Source organism: Salvelinus namaycush, chromosome 9, assembly GCF_016432855.1.
Source record: "Salvelinus namaycush isolate Seneca chromosome 9, SaNama_1.0, whole genome shotgun sequence".
Classification (NCBI taxonomy): Eukaryota; Metazoa; Chordata; class Actinopteri; order Salmoniformes; family Salmonidae; genus Salvelinus; species Salvelinus namaycush.
The window spans coordinates 15,393,162-15,419,364 of NC_052315.1; the positions used below are offsets into that span (position 1 = coordinate 15,393,162).

Consider the following 26,203-nt stretch of genomic DNA (forward strand, 5'->3'; position numbering starts at 1 on the left):
AACATGAAAATCAAAACACAATAATATGAAACAAACACATTCTTTCGTAAAAAGGCTCTCTAACATATGCCTGAATTGCCCTAGAGGCACCAAATCCTTTAAGGACTTTTGGAGATCATTCCAAGTCACCCAAACACCAGTACATTGGTATATACCAGTATGTGTACGGTGTTGTAACGTGGCTGGCATGGCTCTTTCTCTCGGCTGCAGAAAGCAGAAGTGGGATGAGGAGGACTTTGAGGGGGAGATGGAGGAGGACTATGAGGACGAGCTGGTGGACGAGGGGCTTCCCACGGGCCGGGAGGCGCTGGCCCTGCTGCTGCCCCACCGCCAGCTGCACGCCCACTCCCAGCTGCTGAAGCAGGCCCGGCCCCGCACCGGGACCTGCCCAGACCAGGAGCCCAGAATGGCCATCCTCCCCCCACACGGATCCCACAGCCAGCTGGGAGGCCAGGACCACGGAGACTGGACTTACGAAGAGCAGTTTAGACAGGTAGGACCCTGGGGGGGGGGGGTTATAGTGGGTAGGTACATGTAGGTAGGTATACCCACAGCGGGGTTGACTTCCTGCTTCCAGACATCAACGGAAGACAATATTTGCCAAGAATGCCACTATTAGCTCTTCAGTTCGGCTCTCCAATTTGAAACCTCCCTCCCTTGAGGCATGCTCACATTGGAAAGGGTCTTAGGAAATTTGAATGCTGTTGATGTAAGCAGGAAGTCGCCTAGCTGTGTATGATGTCATATTGCTGAGTCTACTTTTAACCGTCCTTAGCAGGCTCATATTTACTGTAAACACTGCATTGGTTTTGATATGGTTTGGAGACCCTGTTGAAATTGTTGTATAGATACAGTGGGATTGTTTTTATGTGAAGTATTTCCGTTGTGAGAAGCTGTGTTCGAGCATAGCGATAGGGCTATGTCGAGGTGGACCAGAAAGAAGAGAACATAATACACTGCATACATGTATGTTTCCATTGTAGCTAATGCTAAAGGTTAGGTTAGCTATTGATAAAGGGTAGAAGTGGAAAAAGTATAGGTTAAACATGTGAATTGCATTATTTAAACATAAATTATAATATCTCTTGTGTGAAAACAAAGTTCAACCAACCATAAAATATACCTAGCTGCTATATGCACATTTTACATAAGCCAGCCTCTGTAAAATGCTGCCGCAGGGTATTTTTGAAAAATAGGGAAATGCAAGTTAAATGTTTTCTACACATATTGTCATTTTTACACAGACTTCGGAAGTTATGTAATAATGACAATATAATTTCGGTACTTGCGTATTTGGTGAAATAATTTAATACATGGGTCTCTGTGTTAAGAGATCCAAGGCAAAATGTATGGAATTGGGCATGTTCTTGTCACGCCCTGACCTTAGAGATCCTTTTTATGTCTCTATTTTGGTTTGGTCAGGGCGTGAGTTGGGGTGGGTATTCTATGTTCTATGTTTTCTATTTCTTTGTGTTTGGCCGGGTGTGGTTCTCAATCAGAGGCAGCTGTCTGTCGTTGTCTCTGAGAACCATACTTAGGCTCCCCTTTTTCCCACCTGTGTTTGTGGGAAGTTAACTTTGTTTAATGGCACATAGCCTTAAGCTTCACGGTTTGTTTTTGTAGTGTTTATTGTTTTGTTCGGCGTCATTTTTATAAATAAAAGGAAAAATGTACGCTCACCACGCTGCACCTTGGTTCTCTTCTTCTCTTAACGGCCGTGACAGAACTTCCCACCAACAACGGACCAAGCAGCGTGGTAAGGAGGAGCAGCGTGTCCAGGATTCATGGACTTGGGAGGAGATCCTGGACGGTAAGGGACCCTGGAGGCAGGCTGGGGAGTATCGCCGTCCACGGGAGGAACTGGAGGCAGCAAGAGCAGAGCGGCAGCGTTACGAAGGAACACGGCTAGCAAGGAAGCCCGAGAGGCAGCTCCAAAAAAAATTGGGGGGGGGGGGCACAATTTTGATCCATGGCACGATCCATGGCACAAAGCCTCCAGTGTTGATCCATGGCACGAAGCCTCCAGTGATGATCCATGGCAAGAAGCCTCCAGTGATGATCCATGGCACGAAGACTCCAGTAATGATCCATGGCAAGAAGCCTCCAGTGGCTGAGTCAGGTTGGAGACCTGAGCCAACTCCCCATGCTTACCGTGGCGAGCGTCGTACTGGTCAGGCACCGTGTTATGCGGTGGAGCGCACGGTGTCTCCAGTGCGCGTGCACAGCCCGGTGTGCTACCTTCCAGCTCCCCGAATTGGCAGGGCTAGAGTGGGCATCCAGCCAGGTCGGAGAGTGCCGGCTCAGCACATCTGGCCGCCAGTACCTCTCTACGGCCCAGGATATCATGCGCCGGCTCTGCGCACTGTGTCTCCGGTGCGTCTGCACAGCCCAGTGCGTCCTGTGCCAGCACCTCGCATCTGCATGGCGAAAATAACCATCCAGCCAGGACGGGTTGTGCAGGCTCTACGCTCAAGACCTCCAGTGCGCCTCCACGGCCCAGTGTATCCTGTGCCTGTCCCCAGAAGGACAGGGCCTCCTGTATGTCTCTCCAGCCTGGTGAGTCCTGTGCCTGCGCCTAGAACTAATCCTCCTGTATGTCTCCCCAGCCTGGTGAGCTCTGTGACAGCTCAACGTACCAGACTGCCCATACGTCTCCTCCCTCCAGTGATGATCCATGGCAAGAAGCCTCCAGTGAAGAGTCATGGCCTCCATGGCCTCCATGGCCTTCAGGCCTCAAGTCCGGAGCGTCCAGCGACGGCCTCCAGTCCGGAGCCTCCAGCGATGGTCTCCAGTCCGGAGCCCGCTACGAGGGTCCCCAGTCCGGGGTCGACGACGAGGGTCCCCGCACCAGAGGTGCCACCAAGGTGGGGTGAGCCAGTGATGGAGCGGGGTCTGCGTCCCGCATCTGAGCTGCCACCGCGGATAGATGCCCACCCAGACCCTCCCCTATAGGTTTAGGTTTTGTGGTCGGAGTCCACACCTTTGGGGGGGGGGGGGGGGGGGGGGTACTGTCACGTCCTGACCTTAGAGATCCTTTTTATATCTCTATTTTGGTTTGGTCAGGGCATGAGTTGGGGTGGGTATTCTATGTTCTATGTTTTCTATTTCTTTGTGTTTGGCCGGGTGTGGTTCTCAATCAGAGGCAGCTGTCTGTCGTTGTCTCTGATTGAGAACCATACTTAGGCTGCCCTTTTTCTCACCTGTGTTTGTGGGAAGGTAACTTTGTTTGATGGCACATAGCCTTAAGCTTCACGGTTTGTTTTTGTAGTGTTTATTTTTTTGTTCTGCGTCATTTTTATAAATAAAAGGAAAAATGTACGTACACCACGCTGCACCTTGGTCCTCTTCTTCTGCTAACGGCCGTGACAGTTCTAGAATGTTCTACCACATGTTATCATGACATGTCAGCGTTGCCGTAACAATCTGAGTTATATCATGGTTACCCCAGAATCTATATTATATTGTTGACAGTTATATAATCAATAACTGGGCAGCAGGTAGCCTAGTGGTTAGAGCGTTGGACTAGTAACTGAAATGTTGCAAGATCAAATCCCTGAGCTGTCAAGGTAAAATTCTGTAATTCTGGCTCTGAACAAGGCAGTTAACCCACTGTTCCTAGGCTGTCATTGAAAATAAGAATTTGTTCTTAACTGACTTGCCTAGTTAAATAAAGGAAAAATAAATTAAAAATAGTTCCTGTACTAGTACCTTGTCCATTCAGATAATGTTACGCAATCCAATGTTAATGACTCACTGCGGAATTCAGTTTATTTCTCTGCATAATTCCCCCCCACACGGAACTCTGTAAGGAACATGAACTCAAACTTTATGTATTTTCCACCTTCATTTTTATGTTATACAAACACATGTTAAATGTGTTTTCTTGTTGATAGTAGCTGAGTAGAAGTGCTGTGATGGTCTGGCGTGTGCTTCTCCATGGGGAGGAAGGGGTTAAGACCGTACCATTTATTTTGGGCAGGTGGGTGGAGGCAGTTGGAATGTGCCTGAGGGAGAGTGCTAATCTGGCCATTCAGGACCCAGACCCTCTCAGAAATGTTGCATGTCTCTATCAGTCTGTCAGTTGGAACCATTCCAAACAGAAATGTTAGCCCTGCATTAAAAACTAGACATTCAGGTAAGTGCTAGATGACAGCCAGTGTATAGCTGCCTTTAGCCAAACCTGGCCATGCAGCCTAGGAGTGTATCATCTTGGCTGTGGAAAGGTCAGACTAAATTAGCCCCCATGTGGTGGGGACGGAGGTCTGATTAAAAATGTGGTCATCAATTAATCAAAATTTTGAGGCGAGGCAGGTTGCCAGTAGCCTCTGATAGAAGATATCTGCCGCCGGCATAAGGAGGCAGCTGAATTACAAAAAGGATTCGTTGGGTGGATATCAAATTATACCAGCAGTGGATACTTTTTTGCCAACGAAACTGATTTGCCCCTAGTAGAGTGCCATTTGAGCTGTGTTATTTTAGTGACACCCATCCCTACCCCCTGGCGCCTGTACATACACCTGCCCCCTGATATTTTGTTATGGCAGCACTTCTTTTATTACTACCCGGACCTCTTTCCATTCACTGTTGTTTACTCCATCAAACACATGAGGGAGGATCTTTTTCTTTTTTCTCTCCCAACCTGTAGGCCTACATGTATCTGTTACAGTTCAACATCTGATAAGGCAGAGGTCATCATACCTGTTCGTTATCACAATAACATGGCACGAGAATCTGGTGCTTTCTGGGCTAGCCTACTTCCACTGTCCAAAATGTCACCCTATTTCCTATTTGTGATGTTTTATTTGTGTGTGTGTGTGTGTGTGTGTGTGTGTGTGTGTGTGTGTGTGTGTGTGTGTGTGTGTGTGTGTGTGTGTGTGTGTGTGTGTATACAGTACATTCGGAAAGTAATTAGACCCCTTGACTTTTTCCACATTTTGTTACGTTAAAGCCTTATTCTAAAATGGATTAAATAGTTTTTTTCCTCAGTAATCTAAACACAATAATATACCCCATAATGTCAAAGCAAAAACAGGTTTTTATACCTTTTTGCAAATGTATGAAAAGGACATTCAGAGACTTGTCCTGAAACCACTTCTGCGTTATCCTGTTGGAAGGTATATGTTCGCCCCAGTCTGAGGTCCTAAGCGCTCATGAGCAGGTTTTCATCAAGGATCTCTCTGTACTTCGCTCCGTTCATCTTTCCCTCGATCCTGACTAGTCTCCCAGTCCCTGCCACTGAAAAGCATCCCCACAGCATGATGCTGCCACCACCATTCTTCACCGTAGGGATGGTGCCAGGCTTCCTCCAGACGTGACTCTTGGCATTCAGGCCAAAGAGTTCAATCTTGGTTTCATCAAATCAGAGAATCTTGTTTCTTATGGTCTGAGAGTCTTTAGGTGCCTTATGGCAAACTCCAAGTGGGCTGTCATGTGCCTTTTACTGAGGAGTGGCTTCCGTCTGGCCCCTCTACCATAAAGGCCTGATTGGTGGAGTGTTGCAGAGATGGTTGTCCTTCTGGAAGGTTCTCCCATCTCCACAGAGGAAATCTGGAGGTCTGTCAGAGTGACCATCAGGTTCTTGCCTGCAACGTAACAAAATGTGGAAAAAGTCAAGGGGTCTGAATACTTTCTGAATGCACCTTGTTGGTATATTTTTTTGGGGGGGGTGTTAGTTTAATGTGTATTTTATATTTTGTTATACAGGGCGCATTTGGAAAAGAGACCTAGGTCTCAATATGTCTTCCCTGTCAAAATAAAGGTTAAATAAAAATATAGTGTACTACTTTTGGCCAGAAAGTAGTGCACTGTGTAGGGAATACGGTGCCATTTCAGAAGCAGCTTGGTGCTCAATCACCAGGGGGTAAACTCTATGTTTTACCTCCCATGTTTAACTTACAGTCTTGTTTGTTGTGTTCAGAACTGGCTTTACCCCCTGCAGCTCATTAACCATGCAGCTAGCGTGTAGACTTACATATTCACCTCTTGTATTTTGTTTTAACACCTTGAAACATGTACTAATTATTATCACAGCATGCCGTGCATTCAGACCTCTGTAACAAACATGCCCAACTCCAAAAATGTGAGAAAATAAATTGCAAGCTGTTTTTAAATACAGAGAAATACTCCAGTAAAAAAATTGCATCTTAATTGACAATCCACCAGGCCCCTACTTTTATAGCACAATTCCAGACAAAACCTCCAATTTTGGGCCTTTTAGGATGACAATTACCATGTTCCTCTTTCCTGAAGTTGACTAACCACAACAGTCATTTTGTTGAAGGGGAATCTGTTGCTCATCCACAAACGAGGCAGAGAGTGTTGACCTCCCCACTGTCCATTGCCTACCCCTTCTCCTTTCATTACACATTCATCCTCCGGCTATAAAACTCCAAAAGCAGAAAAGACTTTGATGTACCCTGTCCTGTTTTTTAAATACAAACAGAAGGGCAGATGTAACACAGATGGACAGTAAATAGAGTATATGTTTAAAATGTATTGCACTCATTATTATCAGGGAGTTGGCATTAAATATTGGTTTGCACGCACCAACACACGGAATGGGGGAAGGGCGGTGACTCCAGGAAATTAAGGATGAATTGGAGCCAATGCCACAAAGTGACACTTATTGGGATTGCTCGCCAGCGTGATTCTGCTGATACTACTCCTATATCGATGGCATTCCTTGATGTTCACTCCTGAAATTTGTAACCTATACAGTGGATTCTGAAAGTTTTCAGACCCCTTGACTTTTTCCACATTTTGTTACCTTACAGCCTAATTCTAAAATTGATTAAATAGTTTTTTCCCTCATCAATCTACACATAATAACCCATAATGACAAAGCAAAAACTGTATTTTTTAAATGTTTGCAATAAAAATAAAAAACAATCATGGCATACCCAAGAAGACTGTCAACGGTTCTTCAACAAAGTACTGAGTAAAAGTTCTGAATGCTTTTTTGATTTTTGTTCGATTTAAAATCCCAACTTTTGAAGTATAGAGCCAAAATAATAAAAAATGCTTCACTGTCACAATAATTACGGAGGACACTGTAAATTAATAAAATCCAGACTTAAGCAAAGTCAGTGATGTATTGCATCCAGTTCTCACAACATTTATTTGTGTGACCCAATCATTTGTGTGCAGTGCACGGCAGACCATTAGAGGATATGCTGAAGGCCTGTTGAAAAATTCTGTCGTCAAACTATCGGCCATGAAGTGCCCTGGGGAACCTTTGGGTGTGTGACAGACTTTGTTTTAACACAAAGAAAGAACAGGGTTAATGGAACTAGGCATTCCATAAAAACAACGGCTTAAACAAAACAAACAATGGCATTGGAAGACCTATTAAAGTCTTCCTGTTGAGTCAAGGAGAAACAGAGGGATGTAACTAAAGGGTGTGGGGGGGAGCGAGGGAGAGAGCAGTTTGAACAGCAGCCAAGCAGTACAAGTGTAGTGAATACTGGCTTTTGGCTGTGAAGTGGAGTGTTTTAAAGTGTCCAGTATCTAGTTGCTTTGCAGCTGATGTAAGAACTGTGCAGCCAAGGGGATTCTGGAAATTGGCAGGCACTCAATATGGTTTTGAAGGGGGGTAGCTAGTAGCAGGAATGTAAACAATGATTGCATAAAGGTCAGCATTTCTTTTTCTGTGTTCCCATTTCGGCATTTGGCCTTTTTTGTATAGTTTCAAGGCATCTACACAGTGTCTTTAGTTATCTGGGAAAACCTAGCTTTGTATTTATTCAGAAAGTGATTTGATTTAACCGTGACTTGTCAACTAATACATTGTCAGGGAGTGGATTGAGATTATACTACATGCATTTGCTTTATGAGTCCAGCCTCTCAAACCATATATCTTTCTTTGTGGATGACCTGCGTCGTTTGTCGTGTCTAATCTGTACATTTCTATACAAGGCTCAAGCTTCTTACGGTATGAAAGACTAGAATGTAACCTTGTGCCAAAATACTCTGGTAAAAATGCGATTAATATTGAATGGTTACGTTTGAAGTGTCAACAAACAAAGTTATGACGTCTTTGAAATAAGTAATCTATAGAAACATCCATATCCTTACAAAGATCATGTTTGTGCTCTGTCGCCTTGAAATACCTTGAAACAGTGCTCCATCCGCCTTGGGCATTAAAAGGTTGCATTCTTTAAGAAATCAATGGGAAATAGATCAGACACAGATATGTTTCACACTACCTGGTATTTCTGAATCCACCTTATTTGAAATAGATTGGGGAAAATGTCAGTTGGGGAAAATGTAAATGTACAATTCAATAGCCATTATAATCTTGACCGTCATACAAAGAATGATGTGTGAGATTAACCAGCCACACCTTGTTTTGATCCCATCCACTTCTGAAAGATGGTTAGGATTCAAGTCACAACAGTGGGCATTGTCATGACTCCCCCCTGGGGTGTATTCATTACGCTGATTCTGTTGCAAAACATTTACTGCAAACTGAAAATGTTTTGCAATGAAAAAATGTGTTTCTATTCGACAAATTCAGGTAGGTCCCACAACATGGCAGCTGACAAGGAGAGGACAGTTTAATTTTATTTTAAAAATATATATATTTAACCATTATTTAACTAGGCAAGTCAGTTAAGAACAAATTCTTATTTACAATGACGGCCTACACCGGCCAAACCCTTACGACGCTGGCTGGACCAATTGTTCGCGCCCTATGATCAAGTGTCAGCAGAGGTTAAACGTTTTACCCATCCAACCTATTGATCTGGATGGCCCGGCCAACACGACCAGGGCAGATGTCACTAGTTACCACAGCCACAAAATGATGGCTAAACCCCACCTATTTTGACAATTATCTTAATTAAAATCTGGTTTTAAACTTAACCTTAACCACACTGCTAACCATATGCCTAACCATAACATTAAATGAAGACCATTTCATGAATTTATGCGATATAGCCAATTTTGACTTTGTGGCTGTGGTAACTAGTGACAACTGACCAGGACATCTCCTTCCCTAAAGAGCCACATGGAAAGTGCTGCTGAGGGTGGCGTGACCTGGACTGTCGTTATCCATCACCCTCATAGCCAAGGTCATCAATCATTCTGATTGACACTCTGCTAACAACCAGAGCCTTTCTCGCCAGACATGTCTTCTGTTCCCTTCAGATTGTCTGCCGGTCCTGTTTGGTAACGCAGGCACTGGGACCAGTTTGTTTGGTTAGGTGATGTTGTCTTCTTAGAGTCTGTTCTTGTTCGTGCCAATCAAACATTTCCCCATCCACTCACATTGCTCACATGTGAAACTGCAGCTTGCTCAAAGTTCCGCCCTACCTTCTTTGGCATTTATAAACTTGATACTATTCATTAGACTGTGTAGTTAGGTTAGGCCCTTAATACATCGTCATACAGTTAGCAATCTAGACGCTCTCACAAGCTGCCAACTGTTCCACATTCTTATTAAAGTCTATACAGGCTGTATGTACTGTAAGAACAGCTGAGGTTAGTGGGAACGGGATACATGTGTCATTGAATAGTGTTCATTCTATTTCCATGTCATGTATCGTCAAGTGGTGTTCACTCTATTTTCACATCAACTGTAAATATATCCAATGAAAGACATGATTATTACTTTGACGTTGGCCCTATGCAGGATTCCTTCATTGACTCCATTAATTGACAGAATTCAAACATATTACACTTGCTATGCTACCCTTTGCATTGTGTATCACCATATTACTCTTAATCCAAGCATAGCAGTTCGTTGTTATTTTTTTTACAATCCTCTCCAATCTCTCTTCAGTTCTTAGAAAATGCTGCAATACTCACTGGGAGGAACAGCTTTGTTTTTGCTTCTCTGAGTATTTGTTTGCGTCTAAATCCTTTGATACTGTCCCAACCCACTATCCATTAGGTGAATCTTGGATTATGAAGTCAGGAATTCAGTCAGGATGTGTAACTTTGTGGGCGACCCAACCAAATTCACATAGAAATGTGAGTTATAGATCTGTCATTCTGAAAGCAAGTCTATGAAGCTTCCCATTCTTACGTTTAGTTTTGATTCTTTTACTTTCGGTTTTGTACACCAGCTGAAATTACAATATTTTTGGTTGTTGAAAAGATATTTCACAGCTGTTTAGATGGTACAATGATTCTCTACACTATACTTGTTTTGCTTGTTTGTCACATAAACTAAAATTACGTGAAATATTTGAATTTTAGCAACCAGGAAATGGGGGAGCGATTTCTACATAGTGCACCTTTTTTAAATGTGTTGTGCCATGTTCAACAGTGGTTCTGTCTCTAGGTATAGTGCTCAGGTAGCCTAGTGGTTAAGCTGTGTGCCCCTGAGCAAGGCACTTAACCCTAGTTGCTCTGGAAAAGTGTGTCTGCTAAAATGTAAATGGAGAAAGGCTGAATTTGTTTTCATGTTTGTAAACAATACAAAATGTCTGTGAGGAGGTTTATGTATTCTCATTAAAATGAGGCGTGTTGTGGATTTAAGTGATTGGTGTGTAGAAACAGATAAATCTCAAATAAAAATTCAGAACATTTTCTTCGTTATTTTAAATGTCGAATAGCTAACTGGTTGTGGTGTGAAGGTTGGTAATGTGTTACAACAGTATGATGTATGGGGTGAAGAAAGAGGGTAGAGACAGACAGGGAAGACAAAAATATAACATTTTTTTGTCAGACTAGTTTCAGGCTCATTCAAACAGAGAGTGGAACTGCTCTTGCTATTCATTCATTGACCATCCACAGGTGTGAACCGTGTTCTTTCTTACTGTGCTAATGTCTTCACACTACAAAAGGGAAACAACCATTTACAAAAAAAAGTAGAGGTTGGGGTTTATTTTATTTACATACTACATACTTTAAACTTTACTTTTAAAAAACTACAGTGTACTTTGCTGGTTCCCTCTTCTTGAGCTTGTTCAGTGTATTATGTAGTCTCCAGTTCCTGTTCCTACAGCTTATTGAAAGTTTAACATTATTTTCCTCTTGAGTGGAAATCTTCTCAAGAAGGCAAGCAGTGAAATTGCTTGCTGCGATAAATCTAGCCAATTCCGATAATGTGGACCTAATTAGCATTATGAGCAATTTCTTCTAATAAAGAAATGTAGGCTGTTGGTTGTGAAACATATATGGTAACCGCGTGGTATAATGCTCGACACAAATCATGGCTTATCTGTTTCTACACACTAATCACAAATGAACAATTCTGAACAGTTGCTCCTTTAATTCAATACATATTTAGTAAGCTAGCAAAGTCAGCCAGCATAGCAGGAGCTAGATACCTCTCCTCACTGCGATGCTTTGCCATTACTGTGGTTTCTTAGGTGGAGCTGTGGTTTTATATCTCTTTGAGTTGGAAATCAAAGTATGAGTGTGATAATGAGTCAAAGGGAGCAGTCTGCGCCACATTTTGTTGTTGAATTGTCCTTGTTCACTTGATAAGCGTGTGAAAACGCAGCAAACTAGCATGGGAGAGACACAGCTAGGAACTATACACTATTTCAATAAGAGAGATCATGTGCCCAGGTTCACAATCCATATACAGCACCCCCTCACACCGGTGAAGTCAAGCTGCATGCTCGCTTCCTCCCATCCCCCTCCTGGCCTCTCTCTCCCCTCCCCCACTGCCCTCCTGTGTGTGTGTGTGTGTGTGTGTGTGTGTGTGTGTGTGTGTGTGTGTGTGTGTGTGTGTGTGTGTGTGTGTGTGTGTGTGTGTGTGTGTGTGTGTGTGTGTGTGTGTGTGTGTGTGTGTGTGTGTGTGTGTGTGTGTCAGCCCTGGCAGGTGTGAAAGGATGGGTGTGTTTCATAGGCAACAGCTCGTGTGACACACTAGCTCCATGCGATCCCCTCTCAATGTCCATGTGGGGACAGGGCTCAATAGCTAGGCCCAATTATGTGCTACGTGACACTTGTTGCGAGGTGCCTGGATGACTCGCATGGGACTCTGATAGCTGTTGTTTTTCGCAACCTCTGAGTAACCGTGACTACTTGTGCTGGAATTATTCATGATGTTTGACATAAAACAGATTTTTGTGTGTGTTTCACCCAACAGGAAAACAACAAGCTTGACCTGCATAGTTAAAGCATTCAGAAATGAATACGTTGCTGATCTTGTATCAATGATCCACGAGACACGAACAAAAAAACATGAAGTCATAAACAGCAGCCTGAACAAAGCTTGCTCAAACGTTTTATGCAGCTCACACAGGCAATGCATTGAAGTAGTCTCTTTGACTATCTGTTGGCCTTTTCACATTGTAACATTCTGGGTGGATCTAATGAAATCTGTGCTGGCAGGAAACCTGCTCACACTGAAACTCCCTGCTTCTTAAAGTTCACTCTAAAACGCCTGCCTGCTTTTCTATCACTCAGAACACGTAAAACTCCTCAGTAGTGGCATGTATGTAACGAGGTTTATGCTCACTGCCAACGTTTTGTTCATTGACACAGCTCTTTGTGAGACAGTCGCACACAAGGAGACGGTCGACGCCCTATCAGTGTGTGTACTATAGATTTAAGTTGATGTGAAAACCTGTAGCCCCAAACCCCACCCGTCCCAGATAAACAGATGTGTTCTGCCATAGTGATGTCGGGGGGGGGGGGGGGGGGGGGGGGGGGGGGGGGGGGGGGGGGGTGGGGTGTGCAGGTAGGAGTTAGAATGAGGGGGTTAGAGGGGTGTGTGGCGGGGGTCTCTAAGAGGTTCACGTGAAAAGGATGCAGCTGTATCCAGTACTACAAGAGAGAAGGGGCCAACTAAAGGAACTGGTGGTTGATAGGAGAGCGAGGTGGGGAAGGGAACCTGATTGGTGGGTTCCTCTCCTACCTTGTGTCAGGAACGTCAACCATTTATAGCTCTCTGGCTTTACCTAAGTAGATTGATACTGCTTGTCAGGGAGGGTATCACTAATCTTGTTGACCCCTGGTTGAAGGTCTTCCCAAACTATATGTCGGATTCAGTATTTTACGAATATTACATGTCACACTGTGCAATGTTACCAAATTAAAATACTGATATTATTTTTTTATTTAACCAGGTAGGCCAGTTGAGAACAAGTTCTCTAGCACGCGACCTGGCCAAGATAAAGCAAAGCAGTACGACAACACAGAGTTACAGAGTTACAGAGTTACAGAGAGAGAGTTACAGAGAGAGAGAGAGAGAGAGAGAGAGAGAGAGAGAGAGAGAGAGAGAGAGAGAGAGAGAGAGAGAGAGAGAGAGAGAGAGAGAGAGAGAGAGAGAGAGAGAGAGAGAGAGAGAGAGAGAGAGAGAGAGAGAGAGAGAGAGAGAGAGAGAGAGAGAGAGAGAGAGAGACTATAGCCTTGCTATTGAGAGAGGCCTCACATAATGAGGTGGAAACTGAGCTGTGCTTACTAACTTGCCAAATGTATGACCATATTAGAGACACATATTTACCTCAGATTACACAGACCCACAAATAATTTTTTTCTTAACTGACTTGCCTAGTTAAATAAAATATTGAAAAAATCTATTCGGTGAAATACCACAGTGTGCCATCACAGCAGTAAGATGTTTTCCATTTAGTATTTTAAGTATTTGCACATCGTTACAACACTGTATATAGACATAATATGACATTTGAAATGTCTTTATTCTTTTAGAACTTTTATGAGTGAGAGAGAGCATTTTGACGATTTATGGCTCGGCACTCCTAGAAATGCATGCATCCTGTAATTAAGACTGGCCTTGCCTCCAGCCCTACATTTATTACCGCCCCTCCCCCGCCTCGTCATCCAGCCCCCCATCCTTCTGATAATAAGATCTAACTAAACGCCACAAAGAGAATGGCCTGTTTGTGATTACACAACAAGAGCCTGCAAAAAGTACTCCCAAGTCCAGAACAAGACTAGAGTTCTGCATTGTGTGCTCTGGCCGAACTGTTGCATTGATGAAGCATCTTGTGCACTTAACAAAAATATATACGCATAATGCAACAATTTCAAAGTCTTTACTGAGTTACAATTCATGTAAGGAAATCAGTCAATTGAAATAAATAAATTATGCCCTAATCTATGGATTTCACATGACTGGGAATACAGATATGCATCTGTTGGTCACAGATACTGTACCTTACAAAAAGAAGTAGGGGCGTTGATCAGAAAACCAGTGAGTATCTGGTGTGACCACCATTTGCCTCATGCAGCGCAACAAATCTCCTTCACATAGAGACATAGAGTTGATCAGGCAGTTGATTGTTGCCTGTGGAATGTTGTCCCACTCCTATTCAATGGCTGTGCAAAGTTGCTGGATATTGTCGGGAACTGGAACATGCTGTTGTACACGTTGATCCAGAGCATCCCAAACGTGCTCAATGTGTGACATGTCTGGTGAGTATGCAGGCCATGGAAAAACTGGGACATTTTCAGCTTCCAGGAATTGTGTACAGATCCTTGCAATATCATGCATTATCATGCTGAAACATGAGGTGATGAATGGCACGACAATGGGCCTCAGGATCTCGTCACGGTATCTCTGTGCATTCAAATTGCCATCGATAAAATGCAATTGTGTTCGTTGTCCGTAGCTTATGCCTGCCTATACCATAACCCCACTGCCACCATGGGGCACTCTGTTCACAACGTTGACATCAGCAAACCGCTCGGCCACACAATGCCATACACGCTACGCTGTCTGCCATCTACCCGGGAAAGTTGAAACCGGGATTCATCCGTGAAGAGCACACTTCTCCATCATGCCAGTGGCCATCGAATGCTGAGCATTTGCCCACTGAAGTCTGTTACGACGCCGAACTGCAGTCAGGTCAAGACCCTGGAGAGGACGACAAGCATGCAGATGAGCTTCCCTGAGACGGTTTCTGACAGTTTGTGCAGAAATTATTCGGTTGCGCAAACCCACAGTTTCATCAGCTGTCCGGGTGGCTCGTCTCAGACGATCCCGCAGGTGAAGAAGCCGGATGTGGAGGTCCTGGGCTGGAGTAGGTTACACATGGTCTGTGGTTGTGAGGCCGGTTGGACGTACTGCCAAATTCTCTAAAACAGAGTTGGAGGCGGCTTATGGTAGAGAAATTAAGATTCAATTCTCTGGCAACAGCGCTGGTGGACATTCCTACAGTCAGCATGCCAGTTGCACACTCCCTCAAAACTTGAGACATCTGTGGCATTGTGTTGTGTGACGACAACTGCACATTTTATTGTCCCCAGCACAAGGTGCACCTGTGTAATGATCATGCTGTTTAATCAGATTTATTCAAATAAAAAAATTATATATATATAATAATTTGAGCTTTATATAACTAGGCAAATCAGTTAAGAACAAATTCTTATTTACAATGACAGCCTACCGGAACTCCCAATCACAGCCAGTTATGATACAGCCTGGATTTGAACCAGGGTGTCTGTAGTGATGCCTCTAGCACTGAGATGCAGTGCCTTAAACCGCTGCGCCACTCGGGAGCCCACGCAGGAGCCTCTTGATATGCCACACCTGTCAGGTGGATGGATTATCCTGGCAAAGGAAAAATGCTCACTAACAAAAATTTGTGCACAAAATTTGAGAGAATTAAAGCATTTTGTGTGTATTTCTGGGATCTTTTATTTCAGCTCATGAAACATGGGACCAACACTTTACATGTTGCATTTATATTTTAGTTTGGTATGTGTCCTTTCAGAGAGAATTAAAACCCAATGATGAAACAAAATGTATTATTCCGCCTCAGCTATACATTATTGTTTTGATTTGTAAACTACACTTTTGTTTGACACGTTAGTCAGTCAAAAGATACTCTCCACACCAGCGAGTGTGAATCAATCTTTGTTGTGAACAATCTTCATACCGCAATTTAAGTTACCACAATAGCCCACTGTATTCCCATGAGCCATGTGCTTCATTGTTACTGTTCATTTTCACTGAACTTTCCGGAGCTCTCGGCCATAGCAGCTGGGCCACATCAGGTTTTCATCATACTAGACGTCCTCTCTCGACTTAATGGCATTCTAAAGCTGAGGCTCCATCCTCCATTTTGGGGCAATAATAGTTCTCAACCCCCCTTGGTAATCTACTCCCAGCTGTAACCTGTTTTTATCTCTCCCCCTCTTCTCCTCTCCTCTCCAGCTCTACGAACTAGATGGAGACCCAAAGAGAAAAGAGTTTCTGGATGACCTATTCAGCTTCATGCAAAAGAGAGGTGAGCGAGTATTGTAAAAGGAGTGGCGTATATGCAAGACAGTACTGTACCTTTCTGTCCCAGTATCTCATGCAGCAGAGACACATTAATACAAATAAAATACATGACTCGATAGCGATTTCACTGTTTGCCTTGGTGGGTTAGTAGAGAGGCCCTGTTGTGTTCTCTAGCCACCTGCCCCCGCCCCTCCCCCTTCACTGACATAGGAAACACCACTCTCAGCTTTCACCTCCGTGGGTGGATCTTTATTCATTTGCAGATGATTGCTTTATGGTCGGCCAAGCCTTCACTGTTCCCAGCTCGTCTAAAACTAAAGCGTACATGAGACTGCATGTATCAACTTAGGAATGTATTTAGGTATATGTTTAGGCGCCGGAGGTTTTATGTAGCTCCGTTAAGTTATGGTGTTTGTTTGGTTCAGCATTTGCATCTTTTATTAATGATCGTCACTTCGTCAGACTCTATTTGTATTTATTCTGGTTGCCCATTAGAGCTACTCTTCCTGGGGTCATGCAAAATTAAGGCAGATATATACAATTAAAAACATTACATTACATTTCACAACATATTTCACAACACGTTAAGTGTGTGCCCTCAGGCAAACAGCACAGCACATTGTATAATTTTGATTCACAAACTAGTTCTACTTTGGAAATATAAGACCAACATGTTGAAGGTAATAGCAATAAATATTATTATGTTAAGATAGTCAGTGGGAAAATCCAGTATTGGGTGTTTAGGGTATGTTTACACTATACACTGTGCCCTCAAACAAATGTATGGGCTGGTCTGCGTGCCTAGTTGCTCAAAGAATTAGACACTGCCCTCTAGGTACAATATAGGGAACTGAAAAGAGACTGAGAGGAGAACATTTTCCAGTTTTTTTCCCCCATAGCTTTCTTTCAGAATTATAAAAAAAATCTTGTTTTTTAAAGCACAATAAGACCCAATACCATAACAAGAACAAAACAGACATGGCATTGACAATTGATTATGTATTGAAGTATTGTGTGCTAAGAAAAGGTGTGATACTCTCCGTAGGAAAACAATACCTAGAACCAGGGTTGGGTAGGTTACTTTCTAAATGTAATATGTTACAGTTACTACTTACCTGTCAAATTGTAATCAGTAATGTAACTTTTGGATTACACAAACTCAGTAACATAATTTGATTACTTTCAGTTACTTTATGATTACTTTCCCCTTACTTTATTATTACTCCCGAGTGGCACAGTGGTCTAAGGCACTGAATCTCAGTGCTAGAGGCGTCACTACAGACCCTGGTTTGATTCCAGGCTGTATCACAACCAGTCGTGATTGGACCAGCATGGTCCGGGTTAGGGTTTGGCCGGGGGTAGGCTGTAATTGTAAATAAGAATTTGTTCTTAACTGGCTTGCCTAGTTAAATAAAGGTGAAATAAAATAAAATAAAAAAATAAGAGGCATTAGAAGAAGACAAAAAGGATCCATCAAATGCATTTGGTGTGTCATCATAGTGATCGCTCAGGTGTAACAAGCATAAACTTGCGCCTTTTTGTCAGTGCTGAATTGAATGTCAATGAGAAAACAAGGTGTCATGTATTTTTTTTTTATCAAACATCCTTTCTGAATTTAAAAGTAATCCAAGAAGTAAGCATCTGGTTTTTCAAAAGTATTTTTAATATGATTTTTTTTTATTGCTTGTAATGTAGCTGATTACAGTTTGTTTTTTGGTAATCCGATTACATGTAACTGATTACATTTAATCAGTTACTGTCCAACCCAGAATATAGAACATGACATTTCTGAATATATTTTTGTACTCCTGAAGCATTAAAATGTTTCAGACCACTAGAAAGTTTTCTCAGTTCACAGTCAGTTCCATGGCAACTTATCAAAAGGGAAACCTAGCAAAAGAGTATGGTGTTAGCGACAGGCAGTGAGTTGTCTTTTCCTCGTCTCCAGGAACCCCTGTGAACAGGATCCCCATCATGGCCAAGCAGGTCCTAGACCTGTACATGCTGTACCAGCTGGTGACAGAGAAGGGAGGCCTGGTGGAGGTCATCAACAAGAAGCTGTGGAGAGAGATCACTAAAGGACTCAACCTGCCTACCTCAATTACCAGTGCAGCCTTTACTCTCAGGACACAGTGAGTACACACACACACACACACACACATGCGCGAGCACACACTTATGCACACCGAACACACACACACACATTCCCCCATATCATTTGTAAACTTGTTTCAAGGTATACTTATCCATTGTAATACTGTGTTTTTCAAATAGTTTCATATTTCATAAAATTATCCCAATTCCAACTGAAATGTCTTTTTCACAGGTACATGAAGTACCTGTATCCATACGAATGTGACAAGAGGAGCCTCAGCAACCCCAACGAGCTCCAGGCAGCTATCGACTGTAACCGACGGGAGGGCCGCCGGCAGAGCTTCGGCAGCTCACTCTTCACCTACTCCCCCAATGGGACCCCCACCATGCTGTCCTCCCCCAAGATTTCCATGCAGAACATGGGGATGAACGTGGCCACCAACGGAGGCCACTCTCTCACTCCCATCCAAAAAATCAAGAAAGGTACATAAAAGGAAGGGTTGGGGTTTTGAACTTTGTATGCATTCGTCTAGCCAATGATGAACATCATAGTGTTGATGGATAGAAAGGTGTTTTGCTATACTCAGATATCTTTAAAGGACAATTATTCTGCATTGAGATGAGGAAATGTATTTGTATTTTTTAATAAATAAAAAAAAGGTGGTTCATTCATATCACAGACATGAATAAAGCCAACGATTGAAGTGAATGTGAACACGAGGGTTGGGAGGGTTCATACTTATCACAGAACGGTTGAAGTGAACAGTAACACATAACATCAGACAACAGATACTTAATTTGAAAAGCTACCACATCCTGGACCAAAACTACCCTGCTCTAAACTTCTCCGTCTCCCCTCTCCCCTGTAGAAGAGGAGGGTGGCCAGCCTGTGTCCGGCTTGGGCTTCATGTCCAGGCACCCTCTGGTTGGCAATTCGGCGGCGGCGGTGCAGGCAGCAGCGGCCCAGTTAGCGGCTCTAGAGCAGCTGAGGGACAGACTGGAGGCAGGCGAGCCCCCGGAGAAGAAGATTGCCCTACCTGCTGAGAAGCACCAGCGGCTGCTGCAGAGAGCGCTGCAGCACAATCTGCTGGCCAGGACTGCCCAGATGCCCATGAACATCCGCATCAACAACCAAGGTAGAGCCTGTTGCCATTTTTAAATGCACTTTAAATAATGTTAAATTTGATTTGAAAGTACCAAGATTGGTCCACCATTGCTTCCCTGCAGTAAAATAAATGATTTCTTAGTATAGTTAATAAATAAAAAGGTGTGATGGGTTCGCACTCAAAAAGATGTTGCATACAGCTTAATTCATTTTTCTATTTTATTTTATTATTTTCACTTCATCAGGGATTAGCATACACAGACGTTTCAGCTTTTCAGCCTTCTTCAGTGTGTAGGTACAAAGCTTTTTCATTCAAAACAGCATTTGTAGGGAACACAGGTGAGCAACCGATGAGCAGAAGGTGCTGTTAATCAGGTTTGCCACCAATGTTCCCTCTAAACTGCACGCATGCGTGGGTGCGCAGTAGCCCCGAGCACAGAAGAAATATCAGCCCACTGAGAGAAGCACAATATTGAACTTCATTGTGATCGAATCAACGCAATATTAGCCACATTCAATGCAACATACCGAAAAACAAAACGAATTATGCAAGAGATTTTGTTGTAGGCACAAAGCATCAGAGTATGATTATTTTGCGCACTGACTCTACATACTCTACACAGACCGGTGCATAACCAATCAGAGCTGCAGAAGGCCTATATGCAAATAGACCATTGCCATATATGGATCTGTGTCATTTAATTTTAACTCTACTGTGTTTACAGCTGTGGTAGTGAGTAGATGCGCTTGTTTTGAGATCAAAGCAAGAGGTGCATGTAGTCACATGTGCACATTTTGTTCCTATCCTTTGCTAGTTAGTGAGTTATTAGCCCAGTTATAGATCATTTGTAGTCACCAATAGGGGTGTGATTGCTTACTACAAGAGCACAAAACGTGTTCATTTCTAAACATTTTTGAAAGCGAGTCAGGTACAGAGCTTTTTTATTGTCTTAAAGGGGCAGTGTTGTATTTTGAGACAGGCTTGAATAAACTAAATAGCCAATAGGCAGAGGGTAGCTAGCATAATTTGTCTGATTCTCTGTAATAATGGTATGGGAATAATAATGCATTTTATTTTGTCAAGTGGTTTCTTGCATCAAACAACACAACATGTTCAGTCACGTCCTTGTCTGAAGGACAAGTGGATAAACAGGTTCATGTCAAGCCATGCATGTTTTTTCCCAAAAGTCTCATGGAATGTAGGCCTACATTGTACACCACACATTGGCTGCTACTGTAGGCTGAATGATAGAACAGCTATTTCCATGTTAAAATGTTATGGGATGCATTTTCTCTCATGGTAGGCCACTGGTAGGCCTACATTATGATCAAATAGCCACAGTAGCCTACTTGGCCCCTGTTAAAACTAACTGAAAGCGGTTACAGCCTCAGTGTTCACAGTAAACGCGTGCTGGAAGTTGCACAGAATTTTCACAATGTTTAAGTTAGTTGTCACTCATCTGCCAGTCAGGGATATGGCTTCTCTGGTCTACCTGTATACAAGTTACAGTCATAAAGAAATACAGAATGATAGGGTATGGGAGCGGGCACAAAGGGCAACTGAGGACATCAGGTGGGAACCATTCATGAACCAATTGCCTTAGGTGTCCACTCACTTGGATACGTTGGTAAACTATCTCATGAATTGATATAATGTATCCAAGTGAGCGGGGTGGGTTCCATTTGTTTGTTAGGTTATTCCAGAAGTTAGTTCGTTTATTCAGATATTCCTTATTACAGGTTATTAGATTGTTCAATTAATTTATTTATACGTTTGTTTGTGCAGTTAGTTTAAGATCCTTTTATTCATCAATTGTACACAAGGTCCGACCGAAATGTGACCAACTCCTCTGAAAGACAAACATACATATACAGGTTGGAGAGGTTAGAGCAGGGGGCTGCCACACTGGTGCAGTTATTGTGGGGGGTGTTAAGTGACTTGCTTAGACCCAGGATTTGAACTGGCAACCCTCCAGTTGCTGGCTCGCTTCTCGAAACTCTAGGCTACCTGCCGCCCCATATGTTTGTGTAGTGAGGTTGTTCATATTTACACATTTTCCTGAGATGTTGATGCTTATATCTGCTGTTAAACATCACCTATGAGTGTTGTGTACATTACATGCTGTGTGTGTTTTCTCAGATGGCCGACAGGACTCAGCTCTCAATCTCACAACTAATGGCATGAGCAGCATCAGTATGTCAGTGGAACTCAATGGAGTCATGTACACCGGTGAGTCACCAGTCACAGAATCAACAACACGGTCTTGTGTTACCATACAGTACCTGTCAAAAGTTTGGACACACCTACTCATTCAAGGGTTTTTCTTTTCTACATTTTCTACATTGTAGAATAATAGTGAAGACATCAAAATGATGAAATAACGCATATGGAATCATGTAGTGACCATAAAAGTGTTAAACAAATGAAAATATATTTTATATTTGAGATTCTTCAAAGTAGCCACCCTTTGCCTTGATGACAGCTTTGCACACTCTTGGCATTCTCTCAACCCGGTAGTCACCTGGAATGCATTTCAATTAAAAGATTGCCTTGTTAAAAGTACATTTGTGGAATTTCTTTCCCTATTATAATGCGTTTGAGCCAATCAGTTGTGTTGTGACAAGGTAGGGGTGGTATACAGAAGATATCCTTATTTGGTAAAAGACCAAGTCCATATTATGGCTAGAACAGCTCAAATAAGCAAAGAGAATTGACAGCCCATCATTACTTTAAGACATGAAGGTCAGTCAATATGGAAAACTTCAAGAACTTTGAACATTTCTTCAAATGCAGTCGCAAAAACCATCAAGAGCTATGATGAAACTGGCTCTCATGAGGACCGCCACAGGAAAGGAAGACCCAGAGTTACCTCTGCAGCAGAGGATAAGTTCATTAGAGTTGACTGCACCTCAGATTGCAGCCCAAATAAATGCTTCACAGAGTTCAAGTAACAGACACATCTCAACATCAACTGTTCAGAGGAGACTGCGTGAATCAGGCCTTCATGGTCGAATTGCAAAGAAACTACTACTAAAGGACACCAATAAGAAGAAGAGACTTTCTTGGGCCAAAAAACACAAGCAATGGACATTAGACCGGTGGAAATCTGTCATATGGTCTGATGAGTCCATATTTGAGATTTTTGGTTCCAACCACTGTGTCTTTGTGAGATGCAGAGTAGGTGAACGGATGATCTCTGCATGTGTGGTACCCACCGTGAAGCATGAAGGAGGAGGTGTGATGGTGTGGGGGTGCTTTGCTGGTGACAATGTCTGTGATTTATTTAGAATTCAAGGCACACTTAACCAGCATGGCTAACAAAGCATTCTGCAACAATACACCGTCCCATCTGGTCTGCACTTAGTGGGACTATCATTTGTTTTTCAACAGGACAATGACCGAAAACACACCTCCAGGCTGTGTAAGGGCTATTTGACCAAGGAGAGTGATGGTGTGGTCCCGTGTGGCTCAGTTGGTAGAGCATGGCGCTTGCAACGCCAGGGTTGTGGGTTCAATTCCCACGGGGGGACCAGGGTTCAATTCCCACGGGGGGACCAGGATGAATATGTATGAACTTTCCAATTTGTAAGTCGCTCTGGATAAGAGCGTCTGCTAAATGACTTAAATGTAAATGTAAATGGTGCTGCATCAGATGACCTGGCCTCCACAATCACCCGACCTCAACCCAAATGAGATGGTTTGGGATGAGTTGGACCGCAGAGTGAAGGAAAACAGCCAACAAATACTCAGCAGATGTGGGAACTCCTTGGTTTTGAGAATGCCAAGAGTGTGCAAAGCTGTCATCAAGGGTGGCTACTTATATTTTGATTTGTTTAACACTTTTTTGGTTACTACATGATTCCATATGAGTTATTTCATAGTTTTGAAGTCTTCACTATTATTCTACAATGTAGAAAATAGTAAAAATAACAAAAACCCCTTGAATGAGTAGGTGTGTCCAAACTTTTGACTGGTACTGTATGTGTTACTACAACTATCATTCATGAATTCACAACATTGTTTGTCAACATTTGACTTATGTAGGTCAGGTTACTCGGACCAACTTGCTATCTTTTATTTTTGCAATGACAGAAGTCTTACACTGGTGTTTCTGTTTTCTGTTCCCTTGCAGGTGTGCTTTTTGCTCAGGCAGCAGGGTCAGCCTCGTCAGGCCCCTCTGGATCATCAAGTAACAGCAAAGCCCCTGGTGGGCACGGTGGATCCTAGTGGCTCCCCTACACACCTACCTCATCCACCTATCTTTGATGCTAACTAAAGCCAAAAATAAACCTCGTTTTCTACTTAGCCTATGCCAAAAAAATACATATATATGGCAAGACAAACTGAAACTCAGACCACTTGAAGTACACTCTCAGGTCCTCTCATATATTCTTCCCTCTTTTGTTCTTTAGCCTAAATAAGTTTGAATAACCCAACAAGGAGCCAGTATATGATAGATATTTGCACAGCCTATGAATAATTTATTTCTACATAAATGTACAGATTATCTGAGAACAAAAGAAAAAGAATACATTGGAAGGGTAATGCACTGTTTAAACATTTAACACAGCTACTGACTGACAATGAAGCTTCTTCTCAAGAGGAAAAATAAGTTGTTTGTAACATTATCATTCTCCTCATTGTTATTATTATTATCATCATCATCACTAACAATATACTCATTGCAAAAAATATATATTTAGGATTCTATAAAGCAGAACATTTTACATTTCTTGTATTTTAAGTAGAAAAGCTTTAAAGTATGTTATTTCTTCAGGGTATAACAAAGTACCATTGTGACCTCATGTTATAGAATTCCTCTTTTACGTTTGCATGATGCAGTCGGAAACAAATCAATCTTTGCTGAAATTTTCTATTAATTGCTCAGACACAGGTTTTGTCTTGCATTTTTTTCTAGTAGAAGTCAACAGGAATTCTTAATGCTCATTGGGCTTTAGAATATGTGCAGGTTTTTCTCAGGTGTCCGCCAGATTGCTGTGAAACAATAACATTGTATTTAACTGCTATATGTTTCTGTCATAGCCACATATTATACAAATGTATTTCCTGGTTTGAGTGTTTGTTTCTCTCATGACACATTTCAACCATATTTTTTTTGATTTTCATGTAGAATTTCGTTTTCTATCAGGTTGTCTCATCAATTATGTAATTACCAACGTTTCGAAAGCTTGACTGTATTATACCCTGATGAAGACAGCTTGGCTGTCGAAACGTTGGTAATTACATTTTTGCATCTGAGCTCCTAGAGTGTGCGGCTCCTTTATTTTCAAGTTTTCTACTCCTCTAGCCAGCACCTCGCCTTAATAGGTGTGCGTTTCTTTTTCTTCTAGATTGTCTCATCAATTACCCAGGGTACTCTGTACTTTTATAAGAAGTGGGATCATCTTCACTCTACTTAAAGCTTTTAGTTTAAAGGTTGATCACTCTGAGACGACACAGAGTAGGGGATTGATATGTGCAGGAATTCTTAGCTCTGCCATTGTGCGCATTAACACTGAGGTTTGGTGCTGGAAGTGACTCTATTTAGAAGCTTGTCATCATAATGTCTCAAGAGTGCCTACACCTTGATATGTGAAATCTTCATAACGACAAAGCATTAATGAATTTAGCTACATGCTTGCATTATATAGTGCTGCTTATATCCAAGTGCTTCTTATATTCACAGCTATACCATTATCTTCAATCTGTTGAGGAGTCAGAGGAGGCCAGTTTAATGACAATAGAAGATGTTACAGAGAATACTGTGGGATTGACAGATATCTGTTTCATCTGCTTTACTTAATTTCAGTTATCAGAAGTACAGTTTTTGTATATAACACAGTTGCATAGTAATCATGCTCCTGTAGCAACACAACAATGGTTGTTCTATTAAACAATTTTCACTGAAACGTATGAAGGAGTCTGTCCTCGCCAGCTAGACCCTGGGGGGAAAAGCTCTCTCAGAGAATGATAAAAGTCATAGCCAATTATTATTCCAATAAATGGCTAAGGATAACATAGAGCTGTGTTATGGTTTAAAGGATGGGTGGAAACACCCAATCAATTCCTGACTTTGGGTCAGCACTGCTCTTCAATTTGATCTTTTTACCACTTTGTCCCCAAGGCAAGCATCCCCATCCGAGCATCTTCTCATTTAAAAAAAATATATATTTTTATCAGATATCCATTGATTTGCAGCTCTCAGAGATATTTGCATTTTAACTGCTAAGGTGCATTCATCTTAAGATAGCTAGGTGGGATAACCACATATCACAGTAAGTACATTTTTCCTAAATAAAGTAGCTATCAGCAAAGTCAGAGCTAGCAAGGGGGAAAAAAGTAAAGTGTTTCAGATGTTTTCAGAAGATGGGCAGGGACTCTGCTGTCCTAGCTTCAGAGAGAAGCTTGTTCCAACATTGGGGTGCCAGGACAGAGAAGAGCTTGGACTGGGCTGAGCGGGAGCTGCCCTTCCGTAGGGGTGGGAGGGCCAAGAGACCAAAGGTGGCAGAATGGCGTGCTCAGGTTGGGGTGTATGGTTTGAACGTAGCCTGAAGGTAGAGAGGGGTAGTTCCTGTTGCTGCTCTGTAGGCAAATACCATTATCTTGTAGTGAGTTGCGACTGGAAGCCAATGGAGTGTGCTGAGGAGCGGAGTGACATGGGAGAACTGGCAAAGGTTGAACACCAGGCAGGCTGCAGCATTCTGGATAAGTTGCAGGGGTTTGATGGCACAAGCAGGGAGCCCAGCCAACAGCGAGTTGCAGTATTCCAGATGGGAGATGACAAGTGCCTGGATTAAGACCTGCGCCGCTTCCTGTGTGAGGTAGGGTCATACTCTGTTGTAGAGCATGAACC

The 26,203-nt window shown here is 42.6% G+C and overlaps 1 protein-coding gene across 2 annotated transcripts in view; it reads left to right on the forward strand.

Annotated features, from left to right (window-relative positions):
* The window catches only part of arid3a (AT rich interactive domain 3A (BRIGHT-like)), a 53,031-nt gene extending 28,610 nt beyond the window's left edge, over positions 1 to 24,421 (forward strand). For both annotated transcript variants that reach the window (XM_039000938.1, XM_039000937.1), the window contains 7 exons: positions 211 to 493; positions 16,082 to 16,154; positions 18,099 to 18,282; positions 18,477 to 18,727; positions 19,114 to 19,380; positions 21,490 to 21,579; positions 23,483 to 24,421. In XM_039000938.1, the coding sequence (XP_038856866.1) occupies positions 211 to 493; positions 16,082 to 16,154; positions 18,099 to 18,282; positions 18,477 to 18,727; positions 19,114 to 19,380; positions 21,490 to 21,579; positions 23,483 to 23,577 (1,243 nt within the window). In that variant the 3' untranslated portion in view covers positions 23,578 to 24,421. The remainder of the gene's footprint in view (positions 1 to 210; positions 494 to 16,081; positions 16,155 to 18,098; positions 18,283 to 18,476; positions 18,728 to 19,113; positions 19,381 to 21,489; positions 21,580 to 23,482) is intronic.
* The last annotated feature ends 1,782 nt before the right edge of the window (positions 24,422 to 26,203 follow it).